Raw genomic sequence first — 19,971 nt, 5'->3', positions numbered from 1 at the left:
CTGGTCTATTTGAAGCAGACTGAGAGCGCTAACTGTGCATGTGCCGGGATAAAACTCAGTCAGGAATAAATGAATAAATGACTAAATAAAATGTTTCTATGCCTCATTAACATAATTCAGGGTCACGAGGGGGTGGAGCCTATCCCAGCTGACATTAAACCTGAGGCAGGGCACAACCATGCAAGCTCATTCTGACTCTTTGGACCTAAAAAGCACGTTTATGGACGGTGGGAGGAAGCCGGAGGACCTGGAGAGATCCCACGCATGGCCCCAGCCGGGATTCAAATCAGGAACCTGATATACATACATGTGGGAGAAGAAGACCAACATGGATCTATGTATCATGCAGCTATTACACACCAAAGCCTGGGAAGCCTCAGCACAGAGGGCCTAAGTTAGCATGAATGTGTCCATGTGTGATGTGGAAACCATACACCCAGCTTTAAGCCTCCATAAAATATGAGCAACTATTAGAAATATGCTCTGAATGACGGCTCGGTCCATCTGAAGAGCTTTTATTCTGTTAAAAACGCAACCATGCAGTGAAACGGGGCCCTTAGGGGTCAGACGTGGTGAGTTACTAGTTTAATTTAGCCAAGCAACCAATAAATGAATGAATAAAATAACATATTCAGCAGCCATACCTCAAACAGCTAAAGCTGTAAAACTGTAGTTTGTACATTAAATTCCCAGGATCCTTTTTCTTTGTGCTGCATGTCTGCAACAAACCCTTCTGTACAAAGTGTTTTAGCAGGTCAAAGTGTGCCTTAAATAAAGGATGTGCACGCTGCCTCCATCGCTGCTTGTTGTGCTGATAAACTTGAGTGTTTTGCACCATCAGCAGCAGCTCGGACCTCCCAGCAGGCCCGAGGGACCGTGTCCAGCCAGCTGAAGGATGCCGACACGGTGTCCGAGCCTCACCGAAACCAAGAGCTCATAACCCGCACAAAGTGTCGTTTTCTCCAGGTAAACAAACGCGCTGCTCCCATAGGATGAGCTGCTCGAGATGGCGTGATTTCAGCCGATGCTTCAGCCCCACGAGAGGCGTTTTTTATCCAAATGAAAGGAGGGAAAAGGCAGAAAAGGAAGAAAAAAGCAGGCTTGTAATTACCGTGTTTCTGCAGTGTATTTCTGCGCTGCTCCGGCTCTTCTTGGCATTCTCCGGTGAAGGTGCAGCTCGCCCAGAACATACCACGGGGCTGACAACAATAGCCTCCCCTCCGTCAGCGCGTAGGTTACCATCAGACGCACGGTGTTCCGCGCAGGACCGAGCAGCTCCGGGACCAGAGGACGCGCACTGAGCAGGCGCCGCAGCGTGGCACCCTTCAGCCCAATGTGAGCCGTGAAGATTCGGCCTTAAAGACACAGAACCTCTTGGAGCGGCTGCCTGTGTTCCGACTCGCAACCCGGCGGCTGGTCAGGGCTGTCCTCTGCTGCCATCTGCTGGTCAGGCGCCGCGGTGCAGGGACGGAGGCGCACGTGGAGGTCTGCGCGCCATCTGCTTCCCATTATCCTTTTGATACTTTATGAACCACGTAATAACCCTGCTGTCTTAAGGCTCCTCTCCCGTGGAACTACACCAGTTCTTGAGTTTACGAGGGAAATATATTTACGATCAGTCTAAAAACTGCTCATTTAATAAAGCCATCAGCAAAGTGAAACGTAAGAAAGCCCTGGTGAACAGCGAGATTAACAACATTTTCAATTTTCTGTCGAGTCACCACTCTCATCGAGTCCCTTTACAATACAGGGTAAATCATCATAAAGAATAACAGCTGGAAATGACCAAATTGTGGTGAAAAACAAACATCTATCAAAGTTAAATGTAACATATTATACCCTTTTATGCCCATTTTTCTAACAATTTGACAATTTGCTGAGGTCTTATTGAGATATATTGATATATTTGATTAGAATACCTGTTGGTTTAAGCACAGTGGCTCTTGTCTCAGCCCCGTTTTAACACCTCTTTGTTAAAAGTCTGTTTTCAGGGTTAAATGCTTAAATGCTCAATCCCGCCTTTTTGATGAGATCAGCAGTTAGCTGTAAGTTAGCAGCAGATGCTAGCAAACAATGCTTTCTCATCAACAGTAATGGACCAAGTCGGAGATGTGCACAGTATAACTCGTAGTAATGCATGTGTACCGTTAATTACTGCATATTTAATATATAATATATTAACCTTAAAATTGTACCTGGAGACCTCCATCTTTATCAGAAACATGCCGATAATGTAACATTAACACACCGAGAGTGAGGAGAGGACCGGTGTTGTGTTGGAAACACACCTTAAACACAGCTGCAGGTTGTCTGAGTTACAGAACGGAACCGTTCAGCTAGAAAGCTTCAGCTAACAAAGTAATGTGGGAACAATAATGTTCATCTTTCAGAAAGGAGCAGCAGTAACTCATCTTCATTAGCTAAGCTGTTAGCGTTAGCTTCAGCTAACAAAGTAATGTGGGAACAATAATGTTCATCTTTCAGAAAGGAGCAGCAGTAACTCCTTAGAAGTTGGTTGTAAAATGAAAGAATAGTAAAGTATAATTCAAAGATCATTCTGAAAGGGGTCAGCTTGTGTGAGAATTTACTTTTGATATATTATAGTACACCTTTTAAATGATTACTGTAAATTCCCGACTATAAGCCCCTATTTTTTTCCAGGCTTTCAGCACCGCGGCTTATAATCCGGTGCGGCTAATATATGTTTTTTTCTTTGTGCCAAAACCATTTTGCCTCCTAACATTAGACTAAGAAAATGAACAAATAGTTCACAGTGGTCCATTGAAATTGTACGATAAATCAAACACACTTACACAACTAAATTATTATAAATCGGTCATTTGTACTCACCCTAAACATGGAAAACAAATGAAGAAAAACACATGATGCAGCTTTTAAATGATCTTTTATCAGTCTGAGATGAGACTGAGAGACAAGGAAGAAACTGAAGTGACGAAGTTCTGAGGCTGTTCAATTGGACAGAAGAAGATGACTTTGATGGTTTTAGTGCCCAGGAGGAAGATGATCAATAACTTTTCCTGGTAGGCTACTGTCTTTAGTTTTTTTTTACCAGCCCTGTTACAGGCACCGTTTGAAAAAAAATGCATTTACGCCATATTTGTGCTTTATTGTTAGGTATTTAAGTTAAAACCATCAATGTTACAGACACTGTTAAAAAAAAAGCATCTGCAGTATTTCTTTATGTTATCATACGCATTTAATTACAAGTTTAAAAATTCTCAGTGTAACATCTTTCTGTGTAAATATCTCATATTACAATGTGGATTTTTTTTTTTAAATTAGATATTTAAATTATATTCAGGTGGCTCTATAGTCCGGATTTTACATAAATTAACATAAAAGGCAGATCTTAATACTTGTTACACTTCTGATTAACTGAAATAAGAACAAAGTTGGCCAAATAATTCACATGATGTCAATTTATTAAGTATATAAAAAATGTATTTCACCACATTAACAGACAGCAGAACACATTGCTTGAGTAGTGTTTGTGAAGCTTTAACAATGCAAAGCTAACAAGTGGTTAAAAACAAGGCAGCAACAATAACCTCAGTTAACATAAAGTAATAAATTCACAAATGTGGAGTAATCAAAAAGGTAATAAACAGGTGAGATTCACAGGAAAGTGCAAAGACGTAGCGGCCAAGCGTTGAGCTTCGAAATCAGTGCAAACAGCAGGTTGAAGAAACTTCATAAACAATATCCTTTGACTCATTAATAAACGTTAAAACAACAGAAAATGGCAGAAGTCAAGCTTCTCTGCTCACTTCACAAGCTCAAAACTGATTCAAATGAAAAAAAGGGCATCGAATGAATTCATTCAAACAATGAAATTATCTTTAAAATGTATATAAAAGAAGCTTTAATATCCAACAATGATTTTATATTCCTTCATTTTTAATAAAAGCCACATTTTGTTTGATACATTCGTTTTTATGACCCCAGTCTGTGGTAAATAGTAAAGTCAGCATTGTTGGTAAAGTCAGCATTGTTGCTCAAATTCACCGACAAAATATCGCATCACTTACATGAAAACACGGCCAAAAGGCAAGAGACAGGAGGAAAAATATGTGTTTACCCTGTAAAGAAAGAATCCCTTTGTGTAAAATCCACTGCCTTCAGCAAATATTCACTCCTCCTTCACTACAACCCGAACATGAAATGGATGTCAAAGGGTTTTATGTAACTGAGCCACACAAAATAGTCCAAATATAACTGAAATTAACAAAAAGAGAAAAAAAAAAGGACAATTGTAGAAAATGGAGAATATGTATTTATGCATAGAGCCATAAATGGAGACCTGGAGATGCCAGTTAGCCTGTAAATGAAGCGTCGTGTGATCTGAGTTTACATATACCTGCTGTGAAAGGCCCCAGAGTCAGAAACAATGAATGCAATCAGCCCAAAGACGGCCAAGGAGCTCTCGAAAAACAACTCAGGGACAAACTTCAAGAGGGCCAAAGAAAAAGGCTGTATTATTAAAAAAAGAACACTTCTGAATATCCAGCAGAGTGAAGCTGAAAGAATGTGGCACCAAAACCAACCTGCCATGACAGGAAAGACCACGAAGGCAAACTCCCTGAGAAACCCCCCCAGAGTGAAGCATGGAGGAGGCAGCATCATGCTGCGGGGATGCTTTCCTCAGCAGGGCCTGGGGAGCTGGTCAGAGTTGAAGGAATGATGGATATGTGTTATTTCACCTGAACACCAGCAGAACCCGTCCAGCTTCCAGGAGCTGGAGCGGTTCTGTCTGCAGGAATGAGTGGATTTAGATTTTTAAGGCAGAACGGAGCTCAAAGTATTGACTCTGGTGTTGAATGCTCTTCTTTTATATCTCCAAATGCAAAGCTGAACTAAACCTTCACACTCTGCTGAGTATCATAAATGTTCTGCTTCTGTAACGGATGAATTCAGGTATCATCAGCTGATCAGTGCTGTGTAAAGATCCGTCTTTGGAATAATTATTAGGTATTTTAATACTTTAATACTGACTGAATGTAAATGTACTGATAAAAAAAAAAAAACTGAGGTGGTTTTTGCTTCATTTTAAAGCAACTGATGTCTCTCGAAACATGAAAACTCTAATCTGCTGCTAATCTCTGAGATCAGTCTGGAAATCCAACACCTTCCCTGAAAACTACGCCTCGAAAACAGAAAAGAACCATTATTTCCACTGCCAACAAACTCCGATATCCAAATACTGAACCAGTCATGACAAATCCAATGTCTCTATGTTGCAGGAGAGGCCGACTAAAGCTGATGCAGATGTTGTGTTGCCAGATGTTTGCATGGAAGGCCCATTGCACATTCACATGTTTTTCTTCTGGCTTTCAAACAGCTGGAACCTTTTCTACACCTACAGAGGAAACGTGACACCCTGATGGTGAAAGAATCAGTGGAACAGGACTGCATGCATGTATCTGAAATGGCACTTTGTGAATAGAAGGTTCCCTTAAAGCAGGGATGTCAAACAGGGCCGCTGTCCTGCAGGTTTTAGATGTTTCCCTGCTTCAACGCACCTGATTCAGATTAAATGAAACTCTTCAAAAGATTGTTGCATTCTGCACAAACCAGCTAATGAGGCACTGATCTGAATCAGGTGAAGCAGGGAAACATCTAAAACATGCAGGACAGCAGCCCTCAAGGACATCCCTGCCTTAAAGTCTCATTAAGTTGCTATCAAATGTGTTGATGTGCATAAAAAGTAGTAAACTGATTTATTTGCAGGACTTTGTGATGAAATGTGGATAAAAAAAAAGCCGATAGAAGCTCATCAGTGCATGAACAACATGTTGTTGCAGAGAGAAGCAGGTCAGTGACACAATAAGACCTCCCACAGATCTGCAGAGGTACAGCAGGAAGAACGGCTCATTTCTGACATCATCAGGCTGACAGGAGGACATGCCAACATAATCACCGAGTTCCTCAGGCAGATTCTGGGCCACCCTTTAAGGGCTTTTCTTTTGGGGCTATTTTTAAACATCCAGGACAGTCATTTTCTGATGCAGAGAGGCTATCATTCTGACAAATCCCCCCTACATACAGTACAAATCCCACTCATATTATTCCTATTTTACATTTCATTACCTCTAGCTTTGGTCAACATGCTTCCTTCAAGCTAAGTTTCCCTTCGGCAGACATCCTGCTCAAGAGTAATTTCACCCAAATTACAACACAAACACTTCCTTCTGCTGGTAATCTCCCACACAGAAAGTTCAAAACTACCAAAAAGTGACTTAAAAAAACCCTCATAAACAGTCTAAGACACTAAATTCTATCTGCAGTTGGGCTGAGGCAGAAATCTCAAACAAAATAAGATGCAATCAGTGGTTAAAACAGAAAAGTTGGGATTTGAAGTCAACTTCAAACCAGCAGAATGCTTCATCTGAGCTGTAAGAAGAAGGCGAGACGCTCAGTTTGTCCAGGCGTAGGCGTACAGGCCGTTCTTCTTCCACAGTTCACAGTGAGAGGACGAGTAGCTCTGGACCACAGTCAGGCTGTCTGACAGCAGAGCAGTGGCTGATGGGTACTCGGGCCACTTTGCCTCCATCTTACCTGTCAGGACAAAAGACAAGCAGTGAGTCGCCGGGTTTCCTTTCAGCGATGAAGCAAATCTGAAGCGAAATCTGAGCCAGAAAGGGTCGAAGCAAAGAAACTAGACTGTGTCACCAGAAGGTGGCAGCACTGAGCGTTTTTAATTCAGTAGAAGAAGTGTTCCAGACATGGTGACATCTGGAAGCCTTCCCCAACCTCACCAAGAAAACTACTACGACCTTAAAAACTACAGATTGTGGCAGCAGTGCTTGAATTGTCTCCTCTGGGCTACTGTAGTCACATGGCAGGGTGACCCGTACTGTGTTTGGATCTGAACGGTTCATTGTAAGGAAATATAAACACACCGAGTCTTAGGATCTAACCCAATAAAGCATAGTTATGAATATTTTATTGCATTTCAGTCCCAGATCGCCCCCAACGCTGCACAATGGAACTCAACACAGGAGAAATTGGCTATTTATCTGCTCTTTGGCTCCCCCTACAGCTGTGGAATGTAACACCACTGTTATAACTCAAATCTCCCTCTGAGCCCTGCACGTGCACAGCTATAAATAAGACTCTATATTCAAAACGAGTCAGAAGCACAGAGGTATAAGACTGTTTATTCTGCTGTGATCTGATCATCCTGATGAAGTTTAATCTATCCATCTATCATTTGCTCCTTTATACATCAGAGAACCTCCTTTGAACTCATACCTGACCCAACATGCCCCCCAGCTCCTGGTGCAGGCCATGGTCATCTCCCACCTTGACTACAGCAACGCTCTCCTAACTGGTTTCCTAACTGGTTTCCTAACTGGTCTCCTAACTGGTTTCCTAACTGGTTTCCTAACTGGTCTCCTAACTGGTCTCCTAACTGATCTCCTAACTGGTCTCCTAACTGGTTTCCTAACTGGTCTCCTAACTGGTCTCCTAACTGGTTTCCTAACTGGTTTCCTAACTGGTTTCCTAACTGGTCTCCTAACTGGTTTCCTAACTGGTCTCCTATCTGGTCTCCTAACTGGTCTCCTAACTGGTCTCCTAACTGGTCTCCTAACTGGTTTCCTAACTGGTCTCCTAACTGGTTTCCTAACTGGTCTCCTAACTGGTTTCCTAACTGGTTTCCTAACTGGTTTCCTAACTGGTCTCCTAACTGGTTTCCTAACTGGTCTCCTAACTGGTCTCCTAACTGGTCTCCTAACTGGTCTCCTAACTGGTTTCCTAACTGGTTTCCTAACTGGTTTCCTAACTGGTCTCCTAACTGCTCTCCTAACTGGTTTCCTAACTGGTCTCCTAACTGGTTTCCTAACTGGTCTCCTAACTGGTCTCCTAACTGGTTTCCTAACTGGTCTCCAGCCTGTGAAACCTCTGCAGATGGTCCAGAACGCGGCGGTGCGTCTGGTCTTGGATCAGCCTAAAAGAACACGTCCCCCCTCTGTTCATTGAGCTCCTCTGGCTGCCCTTAGCCGCCTGCATCAGGTTCAAGTCCCTGATGTTAGCTACAAAGAGCTTAATGGAACGGCTCCATCTACTTGAAGGCTCTTGCAAAGGCTTCTGTCCCAACTGGGTCCCTCCGTTGGTCCCAGGATTGTCGTCTAGCAGCTCCTACACCACGCCTAAGACAATCCAAACTCTGTTCATGTGTCGTCCCACGATGGTGGAATGACCTACCGAGCGCTACCAGAACAGGGGCGTCCCTGTCTATCTTCAAGAAGCTCCTGAAAACCCAGCTCTTCAGAGAGCATCTCCTATCCCAGCACTTACCTTGTACTTCCCTCCCCCCTCTATCTCTGCACTTTATCTTTCTGCACTTCCTTCTATGCCTGCACCCTATCTCTACTCTGTCCCCTCTGACAGAGTCGGACTCCTGGGTTCCTTCTATGTAGCTTATTGTTAGCTTTTTATAAAGCTGTTATATCTTCATCTGTAAGTCGCTTTGGATAAAAGCGTCTGATAAATACAGAAACAGAAACATAGCACCTCACATGTCTGAGTGAGAAACTGCTGCAGCACTTATTTTGTGAGCAAAAATGTGTCCAAATGTGGTCAAAAAACAGGATTTTCTGAGCTTCAGAAGATATGTTCAGAGGAGCCCGTTCTTAGAGCTGATGTAGACATGTGTTACAACAAATAAAAACACATTAACTTTGTTTTTCAGGTCCTACAAAATGCTTTACAATGCATTTCTCAGTCTGAAGTTTAAAAGAAAGTAATCCAAGATTGGTCACTTTTACGCTCTGATCTGTAATGAAACCAAACAGGTCATTTGAAAAAGAAGCTTCCTGGTAAATCTTTCTCATATCAGGGCCCTTAGGGGCCCACAACTACTGGATCTGACGCACATCTGGGCCATTTCAGGTCTGAAAATTAAAGAAAAACAAACACGTAACTGAGGAAAAGTAAAAGAACACCTGCAGTCTCATCAGTAATAACGGTTTCCTTCAGTTTGAATCCATCTTAGAGGCTGTGTTTACGTATAAAGTTGGAAAAAGGTTTGTTCACCTGTTTTGGCAAAGTAGACGAGGTGGTTTGTGATGAGCTCCTGGAAGCTCCTGTCCTGTTCAGACAGAGGTTTCCCCAGGTACAGCTCCAGGCCTCCAAAGAAAGCCACGGCGTCCAGGAGGTGGAAGGAGAAGCGGCTGGGAAACGGCAGCAGGTCGCTGGATTTGTTGACCTGTCCGGATGGTGTGTGCGTCACAACGTAGCGATACACAGGACTGCTGAGGGCCGCTGGGAAGAAGAAGAGGAGGCTATCAAACTCATCTTAACAACACCAGTAAATATAACTGATCAGCAGAAAACAAACTAATAAAAAGCATCTTAAAGTTAATTAAAACGCTGATTTTCTTGGACAAATAGTCTGAAATCTGATCAGCGCCTCGCTTTAGCAGATGGGAGGGAGTGGGAGGCTCATCTGATCATACTTCCCTCTTTAAAAGCCTCCAGACTTCTTCACTCGACTCATTTTTCTCCTACTTACACACTTCACTCTTTGCTAAGTATGTTTTTTTTTAATTATTTTTTGTTAGCATCATTGAGCCAGCCAATGGGGGCTTTTCTGGGATAACATAAAGTATGAATATATAAATAAAAGAACCACAGATTTGTGTGTTCTACACAAGTTAAATACTTATAAAGTGCTTTTCCACTTTGTTCCCTTTCACACACGCGTTTTTAACCAAAGACACTTCAACATGTGCTCTGAGGGAAGCGGGGATCGAACCACCGACCCTCCAATCCCTCCTTAACCTGAGCCACAGCCACCAGTGAAGGTTTAACTTTAACTTATTGCTGAATAAAAGATTAGTATGAGCACTGCAAACCCTTTATCCTGTGATTCAGCAAACAAGCTACCGTACATAAAAAACCCATGAAGCAAGCAGAAAATAAGGAAATCACCCAGGACGCCCCGCGGTCACCTTTCCCAACAGCTAAATGTCACGTTACTCAGAGCTGAGTGAGTTTAACGAGCCTCAGGGAGAAAACCTCATGAGGCACAAATCTGCAGCTGCAACACAAACTCATCTAAGATCTGCAGAGAAAGAATTATTGATCAAAATAAAGGAAATTGCAATAATATGATGAAATATTTCACTTTTCTAATCAGCAGAAACACTACAGGCCAAAGGACCCCACAGGGAGAATGAACAAGGACCCTTCTGTGACTAAACTATATCTTAACTAAATATTTAGCTCAACTGCTTTACTTAAGAATAATTGTCTCTTGAGTAAAACATATATCGGATAAAGGGAACTGCTGCATCAAATCCAACTTGAACAGACATCCCAATAAGATAAAAAGATCAAAATAACACTATTTAAACACTGAAAAGGTTTCCAGAAAGAGTTTAGTCTGAACTTTAACCATGGAGACCGCACACAAACAAGGATAAATGCATTTACATGATGTGACATTTAGTTGTTGTTGTTTAACGGTTCTTCCTGTTTATTAAAGGCTTAACCAGATCAAGTTGCTGTCAAGAAGTAAACAGAAGCTGCTGAGGTTTAAAGGGGAACTCCGGTGTTTTTAAACCTTATTTCTGGCATGAAATACGTTCATCTGCTCACAGAGAACAGTTTGGTGAAAGTCGTTGTCCTTGTGGCTACTTGCAGCTATAGGAGAGCTAACGGAGGGATTTATACACAGGCACTCTACTGGGACCACTTCATCCACACGCCCCCCTGCAGCACAGTTTATTCACTCCGGTAAGAACGTCCATCTTACTCAAAGTCGTCGTTCACGTCGTCAAAATCTGATAAATATCCTGCCATGTTGCACAAAACTATCAGCAGCAAACTCTGTGTGAAGTTAGCCGACTGTCACAGAGCACGGAGTGAATAAACTGTGCTGCAGGGGGGCGTGTGGATGAAGTGGTCCCAGTAGAGTGCCTGTGTAGAAATCCCTCCGTTAGCTCTCCTTTAGCTGCAAGTAGCCACATAACAGCAGCTATGAGCTAACAGAGCTATAGCACACGTTCATTCATTCATTCTTCTTAAAGTATTGGTGAAATAAAGACAGATAATGCCTTATTTAGAGGCTGCATCCTCTAAGCCCCGTTCACTCCGTTATATGGATCTCCAGTTATCTAAATATCTTCTGAAGGACGCCGACTTTCACCAAACTGTTCTCTGTGAGTAGATGAACGTATTTCAAGCCAGAAATAAGGTTTAAAAATACTGGAGTTCCCCTTTAAGTCCTGCATGGTAGCATGGATTCAGTGCCCACATATCTTTATCATTTCTGTATTTACAGCCACATGAGATAATCTGAACCTTATTCTAATCACCCAGGAGCCACCCGTCATCAAGCTGATGGAAAAGCACTCTTCCTCAGAGCTGTGGGAGTCTACCTGCTGCCCTCTCCGCCAGATCGTTGTTGGGACACGTGACCCTGATGTCGGACACCATGGTGGTGTAGGCCCTCTCTGGACAGCGGTCTTTAGTGGGACAGGCGGCCGAGAGCGGGTACAGCTGCAGTGCATCTTCGGGAAGATCCTGACTGAAGGACTGAAGTTTATCTGAGGTGATGGGACACAAATGGGATGTTAGAATACATCAGAAGTGCAGATGTGGTGTTTGTTGGGTGAAAGTATAACAGACGGATTATAGATATGATTCTAAATGATGTTTTTGTAGTTTAGGGTAGCAGAAATGCTCAAAAAGTTCCTGCTTTAAAATATCAGTCGGGTGGAAAACTGATTAACTACAAATGAAAAGATAAAAAATAGTATTTAACTGTATACTATCAAGGAACAAAGTTGGAAAAATGCCCCAATATTTTCAGTCTAGAGCTTAAAACCTGAGCCACCAAACACCTTAAAATGGTTGATTTTGTTCATATTAATGACAGTAATGATACTGTGATACATGAACATTTATTAACCATAAATCAAGTTAATAGACACAGCTTTGGTAGGAATGATTTCTAAGCTTGGGGCACCGAGGGGTCACACAATGCACATCTTTAAACACACACTGCTGACATGCCCACATTTAAATTTAATGAGTTTTTTATTAGTTCTAAAAGGAAAAAATGTTCCAGGGGATAAAGAAAGTTTCCTAAACTAGTCTGCCAGCACAGTGCTCATGAAATATTCAGAGGTTTACTGTGTAGCTAACGTTACAAAGTAAGCATGAACGCACACTTCCATCCCGCTGTCCAACATCTGAACGTCCAGCACCGCGACGAGCTTAAAACGATGCTATAAAACTGTATCAGAACACATGTTAAGATGCTATAAAACTGTATCAGAACACATGTTAAGATGCTATAAAACTGTATCAGAACACATGTTAAGATGCTATAAAACTGTATCAGAACACATGTTAAGATGCTATAAAACTGTGTCTCTGTCACCAGACGACTGCAGGAAATAAACTCCTGGATGAGAGAGAATTTTCTACAATTAAATGAAGACAAAACTGAGATAATTCTGTTTGGCAGCAAAGAGAAGAGGGTCAGCGTTGGTGAATATCTGGAGACTCGGACCTTTACAAAGTGTTGATAGACTCAGATCTGACTTTCAGCTTTTTACCAACTCAGAAACATCAACAGAATTAAAGGTTTTCTCTCCCAAAAAGACCAGGAGAAACTCCTCCATGCATCCATCTCCAGTAGACTCCATTACTTTTAACTGGACTTCCCAAAAAGAGCATCAAACATCTGCAGCTCATCCAGAACGCTGCTGCTGGAGTTTAAACCAGAACTCAGAGATCTGAACACATCACACCAGCTTTAAAGTCTTCACTCTGGCTTCCAGTCAGTCACAGAATAGATTTTAAAGCCTGCTGATGGTTTATAAATCCCAGAATCTGTGATATGTTCAGAGAATATAAACCCAGCAGAGCTCTTAGATCCAAGGACTCGGGTCAGCTGGTCCAGTCCAGAGTCCAGACTGAACCTGGAGAAGCAGCATTTAGCTGCTATGCTGCAAACAAGTGGAACAAACTGCCAGAGGAGATTAAACTGTCACCAAATGGAGACATTTTTAAATCCAGGTTAAAAACAGTTCTGTTCTCATGTGTTTATGCATGAAATCTGCAGGATATCTTTTTAATTTATCTAAACTGTTGCTTGTTTTTACTCATTTTAATTGTTTTATTTCTTTCTATTTATATTCTTTTACATATTTTAATGCTTTTTCCGCTCCCCGCTGCAATGCTTTTATTTTATGTAAAGCACTTTGAATTGTTTTGTACATGAAATGTGCTACAAATACATTTGACTTCATTCCTGTCAGTGGTCATAATGTTATGGCTGAACGCTGCACCCACAACAGTAACAGAAATCCATGGAATAACTGCGGTTTGCACATCCAGGCACAACTTTAACTACATCGTCACAGCAGGTCATAAGAATATGTCAAGTATGCAGAGAAATTTAGCTCCAAAAGTCTGACCGACTGCAGCAGCCCGGTGGGCTTAAGGAAACTTCTCACTGAGAAGATGAGGAGGCAGATAACGCTCTCATGAACGTCCACACAGCAGCTGTTACCTCTTACAAACCACTGGTAGTCGCCCCAGGTCCACGAGGAGATGTTTGCAGCCGGAGGACTGTGGAGGAGGCAGAGAGAATGAGGCTTGAGCTGAGCTGATGCTGAAGAACCTGCAGCAGGTGAGCTCTCACCTGAAGTCCGCCTCCTGCTCTGTCGTCCCGACGAGGAAAGGAACATCATTGTAGTTTCCCTTATTCTCCCACAGCTCAAAAGGCGGCGCTTTCAGGACGTATCCGTCCACCACTGCCACAGGGCCAATGAAGTGCCCTTTAGTTGGGAGGTCTGTGGCATCATCTGCTGCCCAGGACGGGTACTCCTGCCAGGGGATGGCCTGGGACACAGTAAGCATTATCACCTGGTTAAAGTTGCTGAAATAAGCAGGTAAAGCTGATATTTACTTTCTGTTTACCCTGATCTGCAGCATCCCCATGTTTTCATGCAACACCAGTCTCCAAATAACCCAAAGAAACCTTCAGAGCAGCTGTTTTTAATATCAACAACCTCCGAAATGTATTGTGTTCTCATTGCAACCCGGTGCTTAGTTTTTAAATCAGCCTGTGGACATGTGACTCAGGAGGCCAATGAGGTCGTTTCACAGTTAGAAAAAAAGAACTGACATCACACAAGTTTTAAAGAGTCACATCAGGGGCAGAAACACAAGTTTAAAACAGTCACATCAGGGGCAGAAACACAAGTTTAAAACAGTCACATCAGGGGCAGAAACACAAGTTTAAAACAGTCACATCAGGGGCAGAAACACAAGTTTAAAACAGTCACATCAGGGGCAGAAACACAAGTTTAAAACAGTCACATCAGGGGCAGAAACACAAGTTTAAAACAGTCACATCAGGGGCAGAAACACAAGTTTAAACAGTCACATCAGGGGCAGAAACACAAGTTTTAAACAGTCACATCAGGGGCAGACACACAAGTTTAAAACAGTCACATCAGGGGCAGACACACAAGTTTAAAACAGTCACATCAGGGGCAGAAACACAACTTTAAAACAGTCACATCAGGGGCAGAAACACAAGTTTAAAACAGTCACATCAGGGGCAGAAACACAAGTTTAAAACAGTCACATCAGGGGCAGAAACACAAGTTTAAAACAGTCACATCAGGAGCAGACACACAAGTTTAAAACAGTCACATCAGGGGCAGAAACACAAGTTTAAAACAGTCACATCAGGGGCAGACACACAAGTTTAAAACAGTCACATCAGGGGCAGAAACACAAGTTTAAAACAGTCACATCAGGGGCAGAAACACAAGTTTAAAACAGTCACATCAGGGGCAGAAACACAAGTTTAAACAGTCACATCAGGGGCAGAAACACAAGTTTTAAACAGTCACATCAGGGGCAGACACACAAGTTTAAAACAGTCACATCAGGGGCAGACACACAAGTTTAAAACAGTCACATCAGGGGCAGAAACACAACTTTAAAACAGTCACATCAGGGGCAGAAACACAAGTTTAAAACAGTCACATCAGGGGCAGAAACACAAGTTTAAAACAGTCACATCAGGGGCAGAAACACAAGTTTAAAACAGTCACATCAGGAGCAGACACACAAGTTTAAAACAGTCACATCAGGGGCAGAAACACAAGTTTAAAACAGTCACATCAGGGGCAGACACACAAGTTTAAAACAGTCACATCAGGGGCAGAAACACAAGTTTAAAACAGTCACATCAGGGGCAGACACACAAGTTTAAAACAGTCACATCAGGGGCAGAAACACAAGTTTAAAACAGTCACATCAGGGGCAGAAACACAAGTTTAAAACAGTCACATCAGGAGCAGACACACAAGTTTAAAACAGTCACATCAGGGGCAGAAACACAAGTTTAAAACAGTCACATCAGGGGCAGAAACACAAGTTTAAAACAGTCACATCAGGGGCAGAAACACAAGTTTAAAACAGTCACATCAGGGGCAGAAACACAAGTTTAAAACAGTCACATCAGGGGCAGAAACACAAGTTTAAAACAGTCACATCAGGGAAAGACACACAAGTTTAAAACAGTCACATCAGGGAAAGACACACAAGTTTAAAACAGTCACATCAGGGGCAGACACACAAGTTTAAAACAGTCACATCAGGGGCAGAAATACAAGTTTAAAACAGTCACATCAGGGGCAGAAACACAAGTTTAAAACAGTCACATCAGGGGCAGAAACACAAGTTTAAAACAGTCACATCAGGGGCAGAAACACAAGTTTAAAACAGTCACATCAGGAGCAGACACACAAGTTTAAAACAGTCACATCAGGGGCAGAAACACAAGTTTAAAACAGTCACATCAGGGGCAGAAACACAAGTTTAAAACAGTCACATCAGGGGCAGAAACACAAGTTTTAAAGAGTCACATCAGGGGCAGAAACACAAGTTTAAAACAGTCACATCAGGGGCAGAAACACAAGTTTAAACAGTCACATCAGGGGCAGACACACAAGTTTAAAACAGTCACATCAGGGGCAGAAATACAAGTTTAAAACAGTCACATCAGGGGCAGAAACACAAGTTTAAAACAGTCACATCAGGGGCAGAAACACAAGTTTAAAACAGTCACATCAGGGGCAGAAACACAAGTTTAAAACAGTCACATCAGGGGCAGAAACACAAGTTTAAAACAGTCACATCAGGGGCAGAAACACAAGTTTAAAACAGTCACATCAGGGGCAGAAACACAAGTTTAAAACAGTCACATCAGGGAAAGACACGCAAGTTTAAACAGTCACATCAGGGGCAGAAACACAAGTTTAAAACAGTCACATCAGGGGCAGAAACACAAGTTTAAAACAGTCACATCAGGGGCAGACACACAAGTTTTAAAGAGTCACATCAGGGGCAGAAATACAAGTTTAAAACAGTCACATCAGGGGCAGAAACACAAGTTTAAAACAGTCACATCAGGGGCAGAAACACAAGTTTAAAACAGTCACATCAGGGGCAGAAACACAAGTTTAAAACAGTCACATCAGGGGCAGAAACACAAGTTTTAAAGAGTCACATCAGGGGCAGAAACACAAGTTTAAAACAGTCACATCAGGGGCAGAAACACAAGTTTAAAACAGTCACATCAGGGGCAGACACACAAGTTTAAACAGTCACATCAGGGGCAGACACACAAGTTTAAACAGTCACATCAGGGGCAGAAACACAAGTTTAAAACAGTCACATCAGGGGCAGAAACACAAGTTTAAAACAGTCACATCAGGGGCAGAAACACAAGTTTAAAACAGTCACATCAGGGGCAGAAACACAACTTTAAAACAGTCACATCAGGGGCAGAAATACAAGTTTAAAACAGTCACATCAGGGGCAGAAACACAAGTTTAAAACAGTCACATCAGGGGCAGAAACACAAGTTTAAAACAGTCACATCAGGGGCAGAAACACAAGTTTAAAACAGTCACATCAGGGGCAGACACACAAGTTTAAAACAGTCACATCAGGGGCAGACACACAAGTTTAAAACAGTCACATCAGGGGCAGAAACACAACTTTAAAACAGTCACATCAGGGGCAGAAATACAAGTTTAAAACAGTCACATCAGGGGCAGAAACACAAGTTTAAAACAGTCACATCAGGGGCAGAAACACAAGTTTAAAACAGTCACATCAGGGGCAGAAACACAAGTTTAAAACAGTCACATCAGGGGCAGAAACACAAGTTTAAAACAGTCACATCAGGGGCAGACACACAAGTTTAAAACAGTCACATCAGGGGCAGAAACACAACTTTAAAACAGTCACATCAGGGGCAGAAATACAAGTTTAAAACAGTCACATCAGGGGCAGAAACACAAGTTTAAAACAGTCACATCAGGGGCAGAAACACAAGTTTAAAACAGTCACATCAGGGGCAGAAACACAAGTTTAAAACAGTCACATCAGGGGCAGACACACAAGTTTAAAACAGTCACATCAGGGGCAGACACACAAGTTTAAAACAGTCACATCAGGGGCAGACACACAAGTTTTAAAGAGTCACATCAGGGAAAGACACGCAAGTTTAAACAGTCACATCAGGGGCAGACACACAAGTTTAAACAGTCACATCAGGGGCAGAAACACAAGTTTAAAACAGTCACATCAGGGGCAGACACACAAGTTTAAAACAGTCACATCAGGGGCAGACACACAAGTTTTAAAGAGTCACATCAGGGAAAGACACGCAAGTTTAAACAGTCACATCAGGGGCAGACACACAAGTTTAAAACAGTCACATCAGGGGCAGAAATACAAGTTTAAAACAGTCACATCAGGGGCAGAAACACAAGTTTAAAACAGTCACATCAGGGGCAGAAACACAAGTTTAAAACAGTCACATCAGGGGCAGAAACACAAGTTTAAAACAGTCACATCAGGGGCAGACACACAAGTTTAAAACAGTCACATCAGGGGCAGAAACACAAGTTTAAACAGTCACATCAGGGGCAGAAACACAAGTTTAAAACAGTCACATCAGGGGCAGAAACACAAGTTTAAAACAGTCACATCAGGGAAAGACACACAAGTTTAAAACAGTCACATCAGGGGCAGAAACACAAGTTTAAAACAGTCACATCAGGGGCAGAAACACAAGTTTAAAACAGTCACATCAGGGGCAGAAACACAAGTTTAAAACAGTCACATCAGGGGCAGAAACACAAGTTTAAAACAGTCACATCAGGGGCAGAAACACAAGTTTAAAACAGTCACATCAGGAGCAGAAACACAAGTTTAAAACAGTCACATCAGGGGCAGACACACAAGTTTAAACAGTCACATCAGGGGCAGAAACACAAGTTTAAAACAGTCACATCAGGGGCAGAAACACAAGTTTAAAACAGTCACATCAGGGGCAGAAACACAAGTTTAAAACAGTCACATCAGGGGCAGAAACACAAGTTTAAAACAGTCACATCAGGGGCAGAAACACAAGTTTAAAACAGTCACATCAGGGGCAGACACACAAGTTTAAACAGTCACATCAGGGGCAGAAACACAAGTTTAAAACAGTCACATCAGGGGCAGAAACACAAGTTTAAAACAGTCACATCAGGGGCAGAAACACAAGTTTAAAACAGTCACATCAGGGGCAGAAACACAACTTTAAAACAGTCACATCAGGGGCAGAAATACAAGTTTAAAACAGTCACATCAGGGGCAGAAACACAAGTTTAAAACAGTCACATCAGGGGCAGAAACACAACTTTAAAACAGTCACATCAGGGGCAGAAACACAACTTTAAAACAGTCACATCAGGGGCAGAAATACAAGTTTAAAACAGTCACATCAGGGGCAGAAACACAAGTTTAAAACAGTCACATCAGGGGCAGAAACACAAGTTTAAAACAGTCACATCAGGGGCAGAAACACAAGTTTAAAACAGTCACATCAGGGGCAGACACACAAGTTTAAAACAGTCACATCAGGGGCAGACACACAAGTTTAAAACAGTCACATCAGGGGCAGAAACACAACTTTAAAACAGTCACATCAGGGGCAGAAATACAAGTTTAAAACAGTCACATCAGGGGCAGAAACACAAGTTTAAAACAGTCACATCAGGGGCAGACACACAAGTTTAAAACAGTCACATCAGGGGCAGACACACAAGTTTAAAACAGTCACATCAGGGGCAGACACACAAGTTTTAAAGAGTCACATCAGGGAAAGACACGCAAGTTTAAACAGTCACATCAGGGGCAGACACACAAGTTTAAAACAGTCACATCAGGGGCAGAAATACAAGTTTAAAACAGTCACATCAGGGGCAGAAACACAAGTTTAAAACAGTCACATCAGGGGCAGACACACAAGTTTAAACAGTCACATCAGGGGCAGAAACACAAGTTTAAAACAGTCACATCAGGGGCAGACACACAAGTTTAAAACAGTCACATCAGGGGCAGACACACAAGTTTTAAAGAGTCACATCAGGGAAAGACACGCAAGTTTAAACAGTCACATCAGGGGCAGACACACAAGTTTAAAACAGTCACATCAGGGGCAGAAATACAAGTTTAAAACAGTCACATCAGGGGCAGAAACACAAGTTTAAAACAGTCACATCAGGGGCAGAAACACAAGTTTAAAACAGTCACATCAGGGGCAGAAACACAAGTTTAAAACAGTCACATCAGGGGCAGACACACAAGTTTAAAACAGTCACATCAGGGGCAGAAACACAAGTTTAAACAGTCACATCAGGGGCAGAAACACAAGTTTAAAACAGTCACATCAGGGGCAGAAACACAAGTTTAAAACAGTCACATCAGGGGCAGAAACACAAGTTTAAAACAGTCACATCAGGAGCAGAAACACAAGTTTAAAACAGTCACATCAGGGGCAGAAACACAAGTTTAAAACAGTCACATCAGGGAAAGACACACAAGTTTAAAACAGTCACATCAGGGGCAGAAACA

The 19,971-nt window shown here is 42.2% G+C and overlaps 2 protein-coding genes across 3 annotated transcripts in view; both read right to left on the bottom strand.

Annotated features, from left to right (window-relative positions):
- Positions 1-1,347, bottom strand: part of LOC140301398 (USP6 N-terminal-like protein) — a 28,538-nt gene extending 27,191 nt beyond the window's left edge. For both annotated transcript variants that reach the window (XM_072379802.1, XM_072379803.1), the window contains exon 1: positions 1,112-1,347. In XM_072379802.1, the coding sequence (XP_072235903.1) occupies positions 1,112-1,190 (79 nt within the window). In that variant the 5' untranslated portion in view covers positions 1,191-1,347. The remainder of the gene's footprint in view (positions 1-1,111) is intronic.
- Positions 1,348-3,418: 2,071 nt separating this feature from the next.
- LOC140301397 (para-nitrobenzyl esterase) overlaps positions 3,419-19,971 on the bottom strand; it is a 29,346-nt gene continuing 12,793 nt past the window's right edge. The window contains exons 6-10 of the mRNA XM_072379801.1: positions 13,682-13,881; positions 13,550-13,608; positions 11,406-11,573; positions 9,058-9,285; positions 3,419-6,576 (exon numbers count right to left, since the gene is read on the bottom strand). Coding sequence (XP_072235902.1) covers positions 6,434-6,576; positions 9,058-9,285; positions 11,406-11,573; positions 13,550-13,608; positions 13,682-13,881 — 798 coding nt within the window. The 3' untranslated portion in view covers positions 3,419-6,433. The remainder of the gene's footprint in view (positions 6,577-9,057; positions 9,286-11,405; positions 11,574-13,549; positions 13,609-13,681; positions 13,882-19,971) is intronic.

The sequence above is a fragment of the Leuresthes tenuis genome, unplaced genomic scaffold (assembly GCF_036924035.1).
Source record: "Leuresthes tenuis unplaced genomic scaffold, fLeuTen1.0.hap1 SCAF_2, whole genome shotgun sequence".
Classification (NCBI taxonomy): Eukaryota; Metazoa; Chordata; class Actinopteri; order Atheriniformes; family Atherinopsidae; genus Leuresthes; species Leuresthes tenuis.
The sequence above is the reverse complement of the archived record's forward strand: the minus strand, read 5'-3'. Positions and strand labels throughout refer to the sequence as shown.